This window comes from Meleagris gallopavo, chromosome 28 (genome assembly GCF_905368555.1).
Source record: "Meleagris gallopavo chromosome 28, MGAL_WU_HG_1.1, whole genome shotgun sequence".
NCBI classification, from domain to species: Eukaryota; Metazoa; Chordata; class Aves; order Galliformes; family Phasianidae; genus Meleagris; species Meleagris gallopavo.
In genome coordinates, this window is record NC_139431.1 from 5,074,934 (window position 1) to 5,092,216 (window position 17,283).

Genomic DNA, 17,283 nt, shown 5'->3' on the forward strand with positions numbered 1-17,283 from the left:
AGAGCTCTCTCTGTTTCACACCAGGTTTATTTTTGTGGCCTCACAAGTTGCTCATTGATTGAGAGCAGCTCTTTATGTGCACAGGGACAGTGCTGGTCAGGCACAGGTACGGCCACCTGGTCTGGCCATTCCCAGCACTCCATGCCCAGGACGTTTGCAGTCTGTGAGGTTAATGCAGCTGACTGCACAAAGCCATTACACTTCTTCTGCACAGCTCTTCTCTGACTGCAGTGCATTCTTCTGCCAGAAGGAGAAGAGGAAACCCTGAGGTGGTGAGGAAGCTGAGGAAGGCAGATAGTGGTGGAGAGGAGTTAATTGTGTTCCTTTCTGATGCCATCAAGGGCTGGGTATGGGGTAGAACCCCCTGTGGCGGGGGAACCCATGCTGGGGAGTGCAGTGCCATGATGTGTCTCCATGGCAACCTGCCCAAGATGGCCGCCCCATGCCTGGACCAGGAGCTGAGGGAAGCGGTGCTGAACACTGGACACGACGATGCCAAACACCCGCAGAGCCAGGAGAGACCAGGTACCAGATCAGGTAATCAAAACTAGCAACCAGAAATGCCGCTTTTAACAGGTTTTATTTGAGGTGGCAGAGTATTGCAGGCAGACATGTCCATGGGCAGGCTCTGCTGCACAGGGATGCAACGTGCTGCTCAGCTCTCATATAAACTCAGGTAGGCCACGTGGTTCTGATGCTTCCTGAATTCTCTGTCCGCAATCAGCTGAAAGAAAAGAGAGCACAGGAAGACACGAGGTGTTGAGCACTGCAGGCTGGTTTACTAGGTGGTTTTCCTGACTCTCAGACAGTGTTTCAAACTGGAAAGTTTTTCCAGCGGAGCTGTGCAGAGAAAGAAATCTGTGCTCCGGTCTTCTCATTTTGTGGATGGAAACTTACTTCTAGATCAAACTCCCTAGTCAAAGTTTTTGAAGGACTGTAGCTGATTTTGCAAACTGGCGTTTTCTGGCAGCAGCTCACTTTGTGTCTCACTCCCTAAACTGGTACAGCTACACACCAAGCAGGCCAGAGAGGAAAGGATGACAAAAGATAGTGCTTAAGGAATCGTCTGATTTCCTCTGTGTGAAGTATTAAGCTGGGGATAGCATCCCCTCATCCCTGTCCATACCTTCTGAACTTCCGTTTTTAGCATCCTCTTCGCTGGCATTGGCACTAAAGACCAATCTGGAGACCCAAACTTCATTGGCCAAGTGATCTTTTTGTGTAATTGCTTGTCTGCATCATAAGTTCCAGGTCTAAAGAAAACAGAAACAAAATATCTCATTTCTAGATCTGGTATATGATGTTTGCAATATGAGAATTAACCAGACCTGCTTTGACCTATGGGAAAAATTGATTTTATGGTCTTCTAGTCATCATGTTAGGTTGAAGACTAAAGCAAAGGAGCCTTTTGAAGATAATTTAAAAAAAGAAAAAGAAAAGAAAAGAAAGAAAGAAACAAAGCACTACTGGGAACTCAGTTACACATCTTCTATTTCTTTCTCAGTATTTCACTCCTCTAGTACTCCTTCTTGTTATTGTTATTATCGTTATTAAGAGTAAGAAAATGAGTTATATTACCCAGGGAAAAGTTCTTTATTTGGAGGTTTATCAGGAAATCGTGGTGTCTTAGAGGAAAATGGAGCATAGTTAGGCTGGCGTTTTCTCTCTTTATTCCAGAATGGCTGGTATGTTCCTGGTCCGGGAGTCACGGTCTGCAAGAGAAAAAAAGTCAGTACAGAAGATTTTGTTCTGCAAGATATTTCTGAATGCTTTTAATCAGAGCATTTAATGCCAGCTGGCTAGGCATTGCAGACCTGCTGTTCAATGCATGCCTTGGCTACCCTGATAGACAAAAAAGAGCAGAACAAATCGAACCTGCGCTCCCTGCTATTTACGCAGCGTATCCTGTGACATCTCTCCTGATACAGTGTTAATCTTCAGAAGCTGGGCCAGTAAACTAGGTCTGTTCAGTTAGTACAACTTGAGCTCCCTTCCTGATTTTGCCTCAGTATGTACATCTAGGTGTGTGTGAGGTGAGAGAGAGATACAAAGGAATGCGTGTGTACAAAGCATGCATCAATGTTTCCAGAGCTCCCATGATTGGTAACTGATTTCTAGCCCCAGTGCTTGCGACAAAGCCATGCATGGGGAGATCTATGACCACCATTACTTTAAGCTGGAGGCAGGCCCAGCACGTGTTCACAACTTATAGTCTATGGTAGGATCAGCCTACAAATTCTTTCAGAGCTGTGGCACTGCCTCTCTGAAGCATTGTTTTCTTACCCGTGGCTCTGGTATGAATCGCTGGGCTGTTCGGGCTCCTATCACATAACCTTTCATGCTCAGTGGTTTTGTTCCAAAGGAGTATCTGAAGCTGCTTTCCTGTGGTTAAAAAGCAGAAGCATTGTTTGCATCAATGGAATAGGAGAAGTACCTCAGCAGCAGACATCGTTCCTTTAATTTCTCACTAATTTAGAGTATTAGGACAGCTGGAGCTTTGAGGACTGGTAAATTTAGAAGGTAACTTTTCTAGGAGATAAATTTCTTTTTTTTGGTATATATGCAGATTTATACAATGGCTTTACAGGGCAGGCATGGAGTATACTGCGTCTGGCTGGCCATGGTCTTATTACCTGTTACTTATTACTTACTCCTTACTACTAGACCTATAAAATATGTCTTTTGTGAAGGAAAAGCTCTGAGAATAAAAAACAAACTTACCTCCTGGCTCCAGTAACAGCCTGGCCCTAGGAAGCGGTTTTCCCTGATGGCTGCTAGCTGGATTCCCATCCTGTTTGGAGCGTGGTGGAGAGGGAACATTGTTTGATCTTGGTGTGACCCAAACCAAAGTTGTTTCTGCACATCTGTGAAACCAGGAGAGGGAAATGCGATCAGTGTGATTCACCCACGTGGATTTGACCACTCGCTGCTCTTCTTACTCCTCAGATGTCTGCTGCTTCCTGAGGTGAGCCTTATCTCTCAGCTGCCCCTGGATATCCTTGAAGGGCCTGCTCTTTGAATGACTATTCCCTGCTGCCACAAAGTCTTCTTTTTACCCAGCCTGGGCAAGGAGGTGCATAGCAGTCCAGTCACAGGAAAGACTGCTAGGGAATCCTGATGCTGTTGGAGATGCAGAGCCCATTCTTGTAGCCCCCCTTGCTGTGCACACCTCACAGCGCTCACCTCTGGGCTGCCACTCTGCACACATGCTGCCATATCAGGCACTTAAGGAAGTCTGTGTACTGCAGTTGCTATAGATACGGGGAGGGGTGCTGGAGGAAATACTGGCAATAGGAGCTCCTGAAGTGTGCAGGAAAAGGAGCAGCTTTGATAAAAGCCACAAGGATCACACTGTGATCCTCTTGCTTCCAGGAGTTGCAATTTGCACAGTGAAATTTAGTGGTGGAGAGGACTCTGGCAAAGCAGTCTATAGAGTATGCTGTCAGGACCCTTCACTGTGTGTTCTCAGGCATAGCAATCTCCCCTGTCATCTGCTCCCTCTCTTTTTCCTTGTGTCTGGCTGTCATGACGAGATAGCAAGAAATTCCTGGAAAAAGCGATACTGGAATTAAGTCCACCTTCGGGATTTGGGCCCATCCCTTAGCACAAGTGTAAAAACTCTGAGAACCAAGGAGCATGAAAGTATTACGAGCAAGATGAGTCAAAACAGCGTGCATTTTTACTTTTGCAGAACACTTTATTTATCATTATTATGCCATGGAATTAAATCAGAGGAGTCTGCTTGCTGTAACAGAATTATTGACTTCATGCCCAGTTGCAGCAGGAGCAGCTGGAATCAAAGACGAGACCGGCCTGGCACGACTGCGCGAAGGTTTCGCCATTATTGCAGTTGTAGAATTTGCTCTTGTTGGTTGGATCTGCATAGATGCCATTGGCCTTGCCAGCACAGAATCCACTCCCACCTGAGCTGCCAGTACTGCTACCTGAGCTGTCACTCTCACTCCCACTTTCACTTCCTTGTGTATTACAGAGAACTGCAGTGGTGGTAGGACTGGGCTGAGTTGTGGGCACACAGCCTGAAAGAAAAGCAGGAAAAAGCTTATTTTACTGTAGACAGTTTCTCAGCTCCCCTTTTCTGATATAGTTTCTTTGGGGTTGGCATCAGCAGAAGAGCTATTAAACTTTGTCCTCCTCAAAATCTGGCTGGGTTCACAGTTGGCATATGAAAAATCTGGACCCACGTGCAAGTTCCAATCTCACACTTTCATCCTTGGGGATATAGAGTAAAGTGTTTCCAGCATAATCTCCTGCTGTGGCTTCCACAAAAGAAGTGTGTCACCAAGGCCTTAGAAGTGAAAGTTCACGGGCTTCTGAAGATCTGCACCAGCAGCGAGCTAGGGGATCCCCTGCAAGTAGGCCCTGCTACTTACCGTTGCTTTGAAGACCAAGAGCATTCTTCAGGGTAGTAATCAGGGGATATTTGCCCTGTTTACAGAAAGTGCCTGTGAAGTCATCCAGATCAATGGCCCAAACCATAGCACCACCGTAGTTGTTCTTCTTCAGCCATTCAGCCTGTGTAATGCCAGGGGAGAAATGACTGTTAGTCCCAAGACGTGCTACTGCAGAAGGGCTCCTGCACTGTCCTTAGTACAGCTGCACTTCCCACCCACTGTACCTTGATGTTGAAGCTCTTGATGTTGTCATAGCCAACCCATTCACTGCTCTTGTAGGCATAGGGCACATCCTGGGGAGCATCCCAAACTTGTGTGCCTCCAGAATTCAGTAGTGTGCAGATCTGGGGAGAAAGAGAGAAAGGGGAATTTTGCTGAGTATCATGCTGTGTGCAGCAGCCATTCAGAAAGTTCCATGAATCCTTTCTGTGAAATTATTTGAAGTAGTATCACAAAAGTGATATTATACACACCTCATAGTAAGCCAGTGTCCCAGCCTCCTGTGTGTAAGGTCCAGCAGGTCCTGGTCCAGAAGTTGGTGCACCGAGACCGTGATTAGATGGGTTTTGTAGTCTGAAGGTGTTTCCATAGGCTGGGAATCCAACAACAAGTTTCTCAGCAGGGGCACCATTGCTTTTCCAGTAATTCATAGCATAATCCTATTAAAAATCAAACAAACAAACAAAAAGAATTACAGTCTGTGCAAGGTTTGGTAGACAGGATGGTGAATCCTTGTGTTATCATCACTGCTCTGATCACAGTGCTAACATTTCTTACACAGGTTCCTAAAATACACTTACGACATTGAAATAGATATTGTCACCAGTGTCACTTGGGCCTTGGTATAGAGGGCTGTTCTCCCCAGTTTGTGTATCCCAGGAGCCGTGGAAATCATAAGTCATCACATGAAAGTAGTCCAAGTACCTGCAGAGAAAGATTCCTGTCTCTGCACCCTGGCCAGTTCCATCACCCAGACCCCACTGTTCCTTCAGACCTGGCCATTTAACCCACAACAATCCTGGCTGTGCCCACGCTTTCTCCAAATCAGGTTTCTTTGAGACTTCCTTTGAGCAAACCTTCCAAGGGCTGAGACAAGTCCCTCCTGCAGAGGAGGGAGGCAGAGGACAACGCAGGGTGGGATTTGTGCTGAAGTTATGGGAACTGAGAGATGTTCTCTGATGGCTTGGAGTGGCTGCAGCCCACCTGCTGTTACCCTTCTCTCCCTCAGGTATCCATTTCTGTACCAAACAGGCACTGCCTGCGTGGCCTTCTTGCCCTGTACAACAGCATGGGGGCTGCTCAGGCTCGGGATGCACAGGATGGGCTGTGCCCAATAACAGCAGGAAGAGTGCTGGAAGAAATCTCTTGAAGGAAGTTCTAGAAAGCATACCAGAGAGATTGCTACTCACTTTCCGAGCTCAGCAATCTGGTAGCCAGCCTGAATGTTGGAAAGCCCTGCAGCAACGGCAGCAGTGATCATGAGACGGGGCTTGTTCACCTGCTTGGCTTCCTGCTCAAAGGCAGCCAGCATTTCCTGCAGGATGACAACAAATGGCTCAGCGTGAACCCCACTGGGGCTGTGGTGAGAGCTGTGCAGGTCAGGGGGCCTGATCAAAGCCTTCTGTTGTGTCCTACCTGAACAAGGACGGTGAAGAGACCTTTGTCCTGAGAAGAGCTGCCCCTTGATCCAGGGTATTCCCAGTCAATGTCCAGCCCATCAAATTGGTACTGGCGCAGGAATTTGATGACGGACTTGATGAAGGTCTGGCGGTTCTCAGGAGTGGAAACCATTGTGGAGAACCTAGGGAAGCAGAGGAGTTGGCGCTTGATTGGTGCCTCTTTTTATATTTCCTCTATTTCTGGGAAAGAAATGGTTTGAACTTACTTGTCTGTTCCAAAATTCCATCCTCCTATAGAAAGCAGAGTCTTCAGGTTTTTATTCCTATAGAGAGAGGGACATGAACATGTTTCACTGCAAAGAATGGTTTAGCATTGCTGTTTCTAACTTCAGACAAAAGACCAACACAAAGCACAGTGTGCCTGCTTTTCTGGAAAGTGGCTGTTGCAGCTGCAATTGTACGCTGTGATGTTGTGGAGTGACACCCAAGGAGCAGGTCGGGAGCACAGTGACTGATGTTCCTCATCCCCAGAGGACCAATGCTGGCAGCCTGGACAGCCTTTGCTGCCCAACACTGTCTCCAATTCTCCTCAGCACCTCACTGCTCACGCAGGGAATGGCTGCTGTGTAATGGGCAGGTCCTGAACAAGTGATTAAACGATGCCTGATGCTGTCAGTACGTACTGATTTTTCAGTCCGTTGAAGGACTTGTAGAGGGTCTCATCATTCCATTCATAAGTTGTGATCTCATTGTTGGACATCCCAGCAAAGGCGTATAGTAGGTGTGTGCACAGGCATGGGTCGATGTTGTCTGGCATATATTTTCCCAGGCCAGGCCTGTATTGAGCCCAGTTGGTGAAATAGCATGAGAGCACGTAGGCAGTGCCTGCAGAGAAATAGAGATGGGATAGTGAGAGAAGAAAACAGGGTGAATGTGTTTGAAATGCTGTCGGACTCGCATGCTGTCCATGCAAATAGCTGCATGAGGCCGTGTTATTTCTTATAACCATCCTTCATACCACTCAGTAATTCAGCACTGGCTTGCAACCTATGTGAAATCCAATCTGAAATGATTGGACAATACTTCCTTGCAGATAAGAGTTCAGAGAAAGTGAAATCGTACTGGTTGTTTGTGAGTCATCTCAGCAAAATCATAATGGGTTTCTTTCCTTCTTTCTTTGTTTCCATAAATGAGTCTATCTAGGAGCCTCTTGCATACTGTAACTGATGAATCAGGGTTGTTATGGCTGGCGAGTCTCTTCCCTAAACTGAGTTTTTCTCCCTTGCTGCCAGGTGAGGAAGAACAGAGGCAGAATGGATCTCCGGTGAGGCACTCAGAATGAGGAAGGTTTTTGTCTCTGCTGTAGTGCTTTCTTCACCGGTCTGTGGAAGTCAAACATAGCCTTTCTGCATAGCCGCAGACTGGTTGCACTCAGACGTCATTAAAGCTGAGCAGGAAGGGACTAAGGGGAACCTTGTAGGAAAGCAAGCAGCATATTTACACTTCATGCACACTATGCTTTGTTAAAGTGCTGTCTGCAGAGACACAGCTACTGAGTGCTAAGCAGGCTTTGAGTCCTTCCTGTCTTGTTAAAGAGTTAGCTAGTGTGTCCATTCCAGGTACATGCAGATCCTGAAGAATGTTTTGTAGAGCTGTTTTGTGTAGAAAGCACGTACCTATCTGGGCGTTCAGCAGGAGGGCCAGACCTTTGAAGAAAAAAATGTAGGATTAGTCTTTGAACTGAGAGATGCAAGGCAGAACTGGGCTGAACCTAATGTAACTTGTACCCAAGGTCGCTGGTCACTTTGAGGACAGGGGAAACTGTGGTAAAGAGGTCATGTGCGTATTAAATTGTGAAACTGAATTTGTTTGTGATCATTTTGTTTCCTCGAATAAGATACAGGAATATAGATTGTTCAGCACAGGTCTGCTGAGTGTTCATTTGGAAATGGGTATAATTTGAGGAACAATTTCACGTAGAATAGAAAAGAAGCTGGATAGCTCACATTGAGAATTTTGAGAGTTTGTGTTTTTTTCCTTTGTTTTGTTCAAAAAGAAAATGCCAATTTCAAATAACAATGAACCATATTGATTTTAAATGCATAAAGTATCTTCTCAGTGGTACTGAAAAGTCTAACTATCCATCCTGAAAGCTACTGTTATATATTTTTTTCCTTTGAAAGGAGTGTGCAACATCTTGAATTCCATAGAACCTCTCTTCTATCACCTGGTGTAAGAGTGAGAGAGCCATGGTACTTGTCATAAAGGCAGAGAAGTAAATTTTGTAGCAGGACTTACCGGTAAGCAAAATGAGCTTGGCCATCTTTGACCAGAACTGATCTGCTGCAGACCATTTCTCACTTTTATATGCTGCTCTCATTTCATGCAAGTCTTGTGTCAACAAAGATGCCCAAACATTGCACATGTTGGTAAAGATCAGTGTCACGGTAAAATGATAGAAATACAATTGGCCTTAACACTCTATTTGGAAAAAAAAACAGTATTATCATGCTCTGCCACTTTGTGATGCTGCCTGAGCAGTGGAAGAACAAGATTAAATGACTTTTCTTAGAAATTTTCCTTACCAATAGAGACTTTGTGTCAATATTGGTGATTACACCGGAGTAGATGTCTGAAGTGTTCAACCTTGCACTGCCATTGTGTCTGCCCAGAGGCGGCAGGTGCTGCCAAACCAAGGTGCTTTACAAGGTTTTGGTCTCCTTGGCTGGAGGTCAGAGAGGTGAGACTGAGTAGAGCTTGGACCTACAGCAGTGCAGGACTCAGGAGCTCACAGCTGTTGGCAGGTGATTGCTTGGGATCCAGGGGACTTTTTGGTCTGAATTCTCTGTTGCACATGCCACTTCCCCTGCTGTGAGCCGTAGCTTTATTCATGTTAAGATGATGTGAAGGTGGTTCAAAGTGATTTCAAGGCGGTTGCCAAGACTTGCTGCAATGGGAGCCCTGAAAATGCCCACAGAGTTGTCCATGTACTTGTTCTGAAACTATGCAACTGCCTTAAAAGCTCATTTGGCTGCAGACGTGGAGTACGGAGGAATGAGATGAGATATGGTGGATGATTGAAGCGCTTTGCCAGGGTGAGGTATGGCACTGGCACAGCCTTGACCCACCCACTGTGAGGTTTTTCTAACAGGTGACTGCCAACCAACTCTCTGACGAGTGCTGTATTCCAGGAAGGCCTTAACCATGTTGTCCATGTTAACTCTGGGGTACCCAAGGCAGTGCTTTGGATATGTTTTGTTCTACCTGCCCTTGCTACTGAGATTAAGCAGGTCAGTGTGGAAGGCTCACCTGGGGAGAACTGTAAAGGTCAATGAAGTGGAACAGTATCTTTTGGATAACCCTGTCCTGACCCTTATCTGGATACAGAGATATGGCTATCAGTCTCCTGATACAGAGTGGTTTGAGCTGACAGCCAATACTGACATTTGTGCTGATGGAAATGTTCCATGGCCATGTGCCGTGTTTGCAGTGCAGAGGCATATACTGGATAGATGAGTGTTTGTCTATATGCATGATAGATCTGGCTTTGTATTTCTATGTGAAGTAGAATTGCTTTAGGTCATATTTGCTGTGGAAAAATGCTGTTGAGCTGATGTCAACGGTTTATGAGCTGGATCGGCCCGGCTCTGTGACTAGAGGGGTGGAGGGATCCGCGGATCTGCGCCCCCAGAAAAGGAAAATAGGGGACCCCGAAATAATTGAAAGCAGTGGCAACAATCTGAGGTGAAACAAACTAATTTACTAAATGTAGTATCAGCAGAATATAATGAGAGAGAGAGAGTGTGTGTCTGAAAGGTGGATCGGCCTCACCACAGCGCTGAGGTGAGAAGTGCAGTCCAGTTGAGCCGATGAAGAAGCGCAGGCGGAGGAGCGCAGATGGAGAAGTGCAGGCGAAGAAGAGAGCATCAGGTGACCTTGCCAGGAGTTCTATCTCCTCGCTGACCGCAAAGCGCCCTGGGGAAATGTAGTTCTTCTTTTGCTCCTCCGGACAGGCACCTGGAACTTGAGCATCAGCAGTCAAACCCCCAGTGCATTGCATGATGTTATGATGTGGAATACTGATAACCAAAAATCATAAAACCATGACAGCTGGTATAAATGCATTCAGAATTTAACTTCTGGATGTCAGAAGCAAGTGAAAACTTGGGAGAGTTATGCTTGTCTTCAACTGCTGCTCTTAGTTGCCTCACTGTAGGCAGGCAATGTCGTACCACCTCAAAGAAAATCTGTTGCCAGTCTGGTCCTCCTTAGTGTGAAGTGATTTTCTTAGAAGTTCCTTGGGACTTTTCCCTTGGTAATTTACTCTTAATATCTCTACATGGTCAAAAGCTGTACATGTGTATCTTGCATCTATGCTATTAGAGCTCATGCAATTAGTCATCAGTCTCTAGACATAGCCTAGAATTTTCTGTCCACAAGGATATGCACTGGGAGATCTATAACTTCCCTGTATACTAAGGATGGTTTCTGTTTACTCTTTTTTTTTTTTTGCCAGTCTGCTAACCCAGGAGTACTGAAAATCTGACTGCTTTTCTAGCTCTCTCTCCACTTCCCAGTCTGTTTCTCTGAAAAACTTTCATGACCACTAAAAGTGAGATCAAAATGGTTTAAGAACTTACACATTCTTGCCAAGCTGTGGCTCTGGCACTTTGAAATCTGCTTGTCATGCCTGTAACTCTCAGATGAAACATTGTTCTTCTCTTGAACCATCACATAGCCATTTTTGCTCTGTCATTTGTTTTCAGTAAATATCTGATGCTCCTTCCTTGTGGCTCAAAAGCATTTTTCAACACCATTTGCATCAGGGGAAATGCAGAATTTTCTGATCAGCAAAACTTAAGTCTTTTCTCTATAAATGTGTCTTTTAAATAAATATTAGTTGTAAGAAAAGGAAGAATAGTGTTGTGATTCATGCTTTGGGCTGTTGCAATGGGAATGAGGCTCCCCTGTTGCTGAGGCCATGCAGTGGATGTCTGGGGCTCTAGGGCACATCAGAAGTGTGTGTGTAAACTGGTACATGCTCATTCCTGCACTGGTGAGGGAATTGCTGCAGCTGTTTCAGCGCCAAGGCACAAGAGCTGCAGGACCTTTGAAGACTGCTGTCTTTGGAAGGTACCTTTTCCAGAAGGGGAATGCTTTTTTTTTTTTTTTTTTTTCCCTAGAGCAAAGGAAAGGCCTTGCACAAGGGCTGCTGGAGAGCCAGGCTCTTGGTTGTTGCCGCCACCTTGCTCTAAGTGCTCTCTCATGGCACAGCATGATCTGCCCCATCCCCTCTTTCTGTTGTTTTTTCCTTCTCTGACTGACTGCTCCACTGGGGAAGTAAGAAAGCCCTGGAAAACGCCTGTCCAGGGCCGTTGAAATGCTACTTCTGGATTCGGGCCCTACCCTGGGCATGGATGTAAGTACTGAGAGAGAACCAGGGAGCATGAAAATATTACGAGCAAGATGAGTCAAAACAGCGTGCATTTTTACTTTTGCAGAACACTTTATTTATCATTATTATTCTCAGAGGAGTCTGCTTGCTGTAACAGAATTATTGACTTCATGCCCAGTTGCAGCAGGAGCAGCTGGAATCAAAGACGAGACCGGCCTGGCACGACTGCGCGAAGGTTTCGCCATTATTGCAGTTGTAGAATTTGCTCTTGTTGGTTGGATCTGCATAGATGCCATTGGCCTTGCCAGCACAGAATCCACTCCCACCTGAGCTGCCAGTACTGCTACCTGAGCTCCCGCTTCCACTTCCACTTCCAGTGCTAGGAGCTGCAGTGATGGGAGGATTGGGCTGAGCTGGAGGCACACAGCCTGAAAGAAGAGCAGGAAAAAGCTTATTTTATTGTAGACAGTTTCTCAGCTCCCCTTTTCTGCTATAGTTTCTTTGGGGTTGGCATCAGCAGAAGAGCTATTAAACTTTGTCCTCCTCAAAATCTGGCTGGGTTCACAGTTGGCATATGAAAAATCTGGACCCACATGCAAGTTCCAATCTCACACTTTCATCCTTGGGGATATAAAGTGTTTCCAGCACAATCTCCTGCTGTGGCTTCCACAAAAGAAGTGTGTCACCAAGGCCTTAGAAGTGAAAGTTCACGGGCTTCTGAAGATCTGCACCAGCAGCGAGCTAGGGGATCCCCTGCAAGTAGGCCCTGCTACTTACCGTTGCTTTGAAGACCAAGAGCATTCTTCAGGGTAGTAATCAGGGGATATTTGCCCTGTTTACAGAAAGTGCCCGTGAAGTCATCCATATCAAGGGACCAAACCATAGCACCGCCGTAGTTGTTCTTCTTCAGCCAATCAACCTGTGTAATGCCAGGGGAGAAATGACTGTTAGTCCCAAGACGTGCTACTGCAGAAGGGCTCCTGCACTGTCCTTAGTACAGCTGCACTTCCCACCCACTGTACCTTGATGTTGAAGCTCTTGATGTTGTCATAGCCAACCCATTCACTGCTCTTGTAGGCATAGGGCACATCCTGGGGAGCATCCCAAGCCTGGGTGGCTCCAGAGTCCAGGAATGTGCAGATCTAGGAGGAAAGGGCAGAGAAAGGGAACTTAGTAACTGCCCCATAGAAATGGGTGGCTGGAATATTGCATGAATCTATGGGATAAAATTCCTTTCTAGGAAGTTTTGAGACCACACTTGGATGCCCAGGTGTGATGAAATGCACGTACCTCATAGTAAGCTAAGAAACCAGACTGCCTTGTGTAAGGCCCAGCTGGCCCAGGGCCCGATGTTGGTGCCCCAACAGCAGTGTTGGAAGGATTCTTGAGGATGTAGCTATGTCCATAGGTTGGGAATCCAACCAGGAGTTTCTCGGCTGGAGCACCATTGCTTTTCCAGTAATTCATAGCATAATCCTAAAAAAATGGCATCCTCGTTAAGCTTGTGCCCTGAATTTTAGGTTGTAGGGTGAATTCTTAAACTTCTCATTGTTGGTGCAATTACAGCGGCCTGTGGGACAGATTACTAAACAGTACTTACAACGTTGAAATAGATGAGGTCACCAGTATCAGCGGGGCCTTTGTACAGAGGGCTGTTCTCCCCTGTTTGTCCGTCCCAGGAGCCATGGAAATCGTAAGTCATCACATGGAAATAGTCCAAGTACCTGACAGTTTTAATGGCACAATTTCTCTTAATTGCTCGAAGTAATACCACTTAAATAATAAAAACTGTATTGGAGAGATTGCTACTCACTTTCCGAGCTCAGCAATCTGGTAGCCAGCCTGAATGTTGGAAAGCCCTGCAGCAACGGCAGCAGTGATCATGAGACGGGGCTTGTTCACCTGCTTGGCTTCCTGCTCAAAGGCAGCCAGCATTTCCTGCAGGATGACAACAAATGGCTCAGTGTGAACCCCACTGGGGCTGTGGTGAGAGCTGTGCAGGTCAGGGGGCCTGATCAAAGCCTTCTGTTGTGTCCTACCTGAACAAGGACGGTGAAGAGACCTTTGTCCTGAGAAGAGCTGCCCCTTGATCCAGGGTATTCCCAGTCAATGTCCAGCCCATCAAATTGGTACTGGCGCAGGAATTTGATGACGGACTTGATGAAGGTCTGGCGGTTCTCAGGAGTGGAAACCATTGTGGAGAACCTAGGGAAGCAGAGAAGGGCAGAATTGGGGCTTGGTTGGTGCCTCTTTTCCCCTTCCCTTCCCTTTCCAGTGTGCCGTTATGGGAAGTGGGAACTTACTTGGCTGTTCCAAAATTCCATCCTCCAATTGCCAGGAGAGTCTTGAGATTTCCATTCCTGCAAAGGGACGGACATGAACATGTTTCACTGCAAAGAATGGTTTAGCATTGCTGTTTCTAACTTCAGACAAAAGACCAACACAAAGCACAGTGTGCCTGCTTTTCTGGAAAGTGGCTGTTGCAGCTGCAATTGTACGCTGTGATGTTGTGGAGTGACACCCAAGGAGCAGGTCGGGAGCACAGTGACTGATGTTCCTCATCCCCAGAGGACCAATGCTGGCAGCCTGGACAGCCTTTGCTGCCCAACACTGTCTCCAATTCTCCTCAGCACCTCACTGCTCACGCAGGGAATGGCTGCTGTGTAATGGGCAGGTCCTGAACAAGTGATTAAACGATGCCTGATGCTGTCAGTACGTACTGATTTTTCAGTCCGTTGAAGGACTTGTAGAGGGTCTCATCATTCCATTCATAAGTTGTGATCTCATTGTTGGACATCCCAGCAAAGGCGTAGATCAGATGGTCACAGAGGCATGGGTCGATGTTGTCTGGCATATATTTTCCCAGGCCAGGCCTGTATTGAGCCCAGTTGGTGAAATAGCATGAGAGCACGTAGGCAGAGCCTGTAGGGAAATAGAGGAGGTGGAGCAGGGAGAGAAGAGAGTAAATCGGAGATGCTGATGTCCTGTTATGTATGCTGACCAGGTAACTGGCTGCATGAGATTTCCTGTAACCACCTTTCATGCCCCTCAGCATAGCCAGCCCTGCCCTGGGATGCACTTTCTATAAATTAAGACATAAATGAAATCTGATCAGAAATTTTTGGGCAATGTTTGCTTGGGAGTAAGGATTTGAAAGAAAGTGATGTAAGACTGGTTATCCTTCTGGGAACTGCCTCCCTGAGATCAATAATGCATTTCTTTCTTTCTTTCTTTGTACCCTGAAACTCATGAATCAGGGTGGTTGTGGCTGCTGTGTCTCTTTCCCAAACTGAGTCTTTCTCCTTTTGGTGAGGTAGAACAGACGTAGAACAGATCTCCAGTGAAGTGCCCAGATGGAGAAGGCTGTTGGTGTGTCTAATATGCTGCATGTCTGCCTTGATTGTGTGTGCCCGTGCTGAAAGGTGTTTGGTGAGCTGTTCTGGGGTGTGAAGCACATACCTATCTGGGCATTCAGCAGGAGGGCCAGACCTTTGAAAAACAAAGTGAAGGATTAGTCTTTGAAATAAACATCAGTGCTGAAAGAAGCAGAAATCATTTGATAGGTACATTGTTATACAGACAATAAAATTGCTCTGTGCCAATTTTTTAGGTCAGTATGATTCCAACAAAAGCTCAGTCTGAGGTTACAGTTCATTCTGAGGGAAGCAAATGTGCAGAAAAGATTATGGTAATTAAGATCTCAGTATGCTGCTATGGTTGATTCCTTCAGTAGGTGATGATTCCTATGAACATAGCTGAAATAACAGAGACTACAGGCAAATATGGACAGTAATAGCTCTTTTAGAATGGCAATTTTTATCCTTAGAGTGTTATGTCTTGGTCCAATGTTGTGTTTTGGTTAAAGAACTCAATTAAATAAAGAAATTGCATATCTAAGGAAGAAGAAAACACTAGAGAACTCCAGCATATAAACAACCTGAAAACGTGGTAGTGATTATCCTTTGACTAAATAGAAAATACAACATCTTGAATTCCATAGAACCTCTCTTCTATCACCTGGTGTAAGAGTGAGAGAGCCATGGTACTTGTCATAAAGGCAGAGAAGTAAATTTTGTAGCAGGACTTACCGGTAAGCAAAATGAGCTTGGCCATCTTTGACCAGAACTGATCTGCTGCAGACCATTTCTCACTTTTATATGCTGCTCTCATTTCATGCAAGTCTTGTGTCAACAAAGATGCCCAAACATTGCACATGTTGGTAAAGATCAGTGTCACGGTAAAATGATAGAAATACAATTGGCCTTAACACTCTATTTGGAAAAAAAAACAGTATTATCATGCTCTGCCACTTTGTGATGCTGCCTGAGCAGTGGAAGAACAAGATTAAATGACTTTTCTTAGAAATTCTCTTTACCAATAGAGACTTTGTGTCAATATTGGTGATTACACCGGAGTAGATGTCTGAAGTGTTCAACCTTGCACTGCCATTGTGTCTGCCCAGAGGCGGCAGGTGCTGCCAAACCAAGGTGCTTTACAAGGTTTTGGTCTCCTTGGCTGGAGGTCAGAGAGGTGAGACTGAGTAGAGCTTGGACCTACAGCAGTGCAGGACTCAGGAGCTCACAGCTGTTGGCAGGTGATTGCTTGGGATCCAGGGGACTTTTTGGTCTGAATTCTCTGTTGCACATGCCACTTCCCCTGCTGTGAGCCGTAGCTTTATTCATGTTAAGATGATGTGAAGGTGGTTCAAAGTGATTTCAAGGCGGTTGCCAAGACTTGCTGCAATGGGAGCCCTGAAAATGCCCACAGAGTTGTCCATGTACTTGTTCTGAAACTATGCAACTGCCTTAAAAGCTCATTTGGCTGCAGACGTGGAGTACGGAGGAATGAGATGAGATATGGTGGATGATTGAAGCGCTTTGCCAGGGTGAGGTATGGCACTGGCACAGCCTTGCACCCACCCACTGTGAGGTTTTTCTAACAGGTGACTGCCAACCAACTCTCTGACGAGTGCTGTATTCCAGGAAGGCCTTAACCATGTTGTCCATGTTAACTCTGGGGTACCCAAGGCAGTGCTTTGGATATGTTTTGTTCTACCTGCCCTTGCTACTGAGATTAAGCAGGTCAGTGTGGAAGGCTCACCTGGGGAGAACTGTAAAGGTCAATGAAGTGGAACAGTATCTTTTGGATAACCCTGTCCTGACCCTTATCTGGATACAGAGGTACAAGCATTGGTCTCCTGATATAACTTTGGGCTTCTAAAAATAGGCTTATTTCCAATGAAGGTAAGGATAAAAAGCTGGAGCAGCTAATAAGCACAGGAGATGGAAGTGTTTTGAGGGACTTTTTTTCATTTCTGCACATTGGAGGCAGCTGTAATGAAAGCCAGTAGTGCTGAGGTGCAGTGAGAGCTGATGTGCCCTTGGATGTAAGGCTCCCACAGGGGACTTGCTGCAGCATTTCAGTTCTGCTTCTCAGGGAGAGCTGAAGTGATGTGTGGAGCTGAAGCGCTGCGCCTGAGTGAACTGCAACCCAGGCACATGTGATCGAAACATGTCTATGGTGGGAACAGACTGTGAATGCATGCAAGGCTGTGGCTTCGCTATTTTTAAGCAAATTCTTCTTATGTGTGGCTCTGGTATGAAACACTTGGTTCTTGCTCCTACCATGTAGCCCTTCTTGGCCTGTGGTTTGTTTTCATGGTGTATCTGATTCTCCTTTCCTGCATTCCAAGAGCAGAAGTGTTTAACTGACATTTTAAAGACAACACTGCATCGTGGAAGGACAAAAATGTCTGAGCAGCAGGAAAGATCTCCCCTGGGGTATGGGACTCCCCTGTTGCTGAGGCCATGCAGTGGATGTCTGGGGCTCTAGGGCACATCAGAAGTGTGTGTGTAAA

General features: G+C 46.0%; 3 protein-coding genes across 3 annotated transcripts; all 3 read right to left on the bottom strand.

Annotated features, from left to right (window-relative positions):
- Positions 1 to 561: 561 nt before the first annotated feature.
- Positions 562 to 3,266, bottom strand: CIMAP3 (ciliary microtubule associated protein 3). Its single transcript, XM_010724413.3, has 6 exons — positions 3,184 to 3,266; positions 2,722 to 2,864; positions 2,284 to 2,382; positions 1,579 to 1,712; positions 1,127 to 1,253; positions 562 to 724 (listed from the first exon to the last, which is right to left on the bottom strand). Exons 1-6 carry the CDS (start codon positions 3,206 to 3,208, stop codon positions 656 to 658), a joined length of 597 nt encoding a protein of 198 aa, XP_010722715.1. The 5' UTR covers positions 3,209 to 3,266; the 3' UTR covers positions 562 to 655.
- Positions 3,267 to 3,724: 458 nt separating this feature from the next.
- LOC100547603 (acidic mammalian chitinase-like) lies at positions 3,725 to 8,354 on the bottom strand. The gene is made up of 11 exons (XM_085210154.1): positions 8,330 to 8,354; positions 7,708 to 7,737; positions 6,715 to 6,916; positions 6,298 to 6,354; positions 6,048 to 6,213; positions 5,822 to 5,946; positions 5,213 to 5,336; positions 4,886 to 5,071; positions 4,637 to 4,756; positions 4,392 to 4,533; positions 3,725 to 4,037 (listed from the first exon to the last, which is right to left on the bottom strand). Exons 1-11 carry the CDS (start codon positions 8,352 to 8,354, stop codon positions 3,766 to 3,768), a joined length of 1,449 nt encoding a protein of 482 aa, XP_085066280.1. The 3' UTR covers positions 3,725 to 3,765.
- A 3,240-nt stretch (positions 8,355 to 11,594) lies between these two features.
- Positions 11,595 to 16,475, bottom strand: LOC100547447 (acidic mammalian chitinase-like). The gene is made up of 11 exons (XM_085210444.1): positions 15,515 to 16,475; positions 14,886 to 14,915; positions 14,147 to 14,348; positions 13,730 to 13,786; positions 13,466 to 13,631; positions 13,240 to 13,364; positions 13,027 to 13,150; positions 12,717 to 12,902; positions 12,449 to 12,568; positions 12,204 to 12,345; positions 11,595 to 11,854 (listed from the first exon to the last, which is right to left on the bottom strand). Exons 1-11 carry the CDS (start codon positions 15,639 to 15,641, stop codon positions 11,595 to 11,597), a joined length of 1,539 nt encoding a protein of 512 aa, XP_085066570.1. The 5' UTR covers positions 15,642 to 16,475.
- Positions 16,476 to 17,283: the final 808 nt, after the last annotated feature.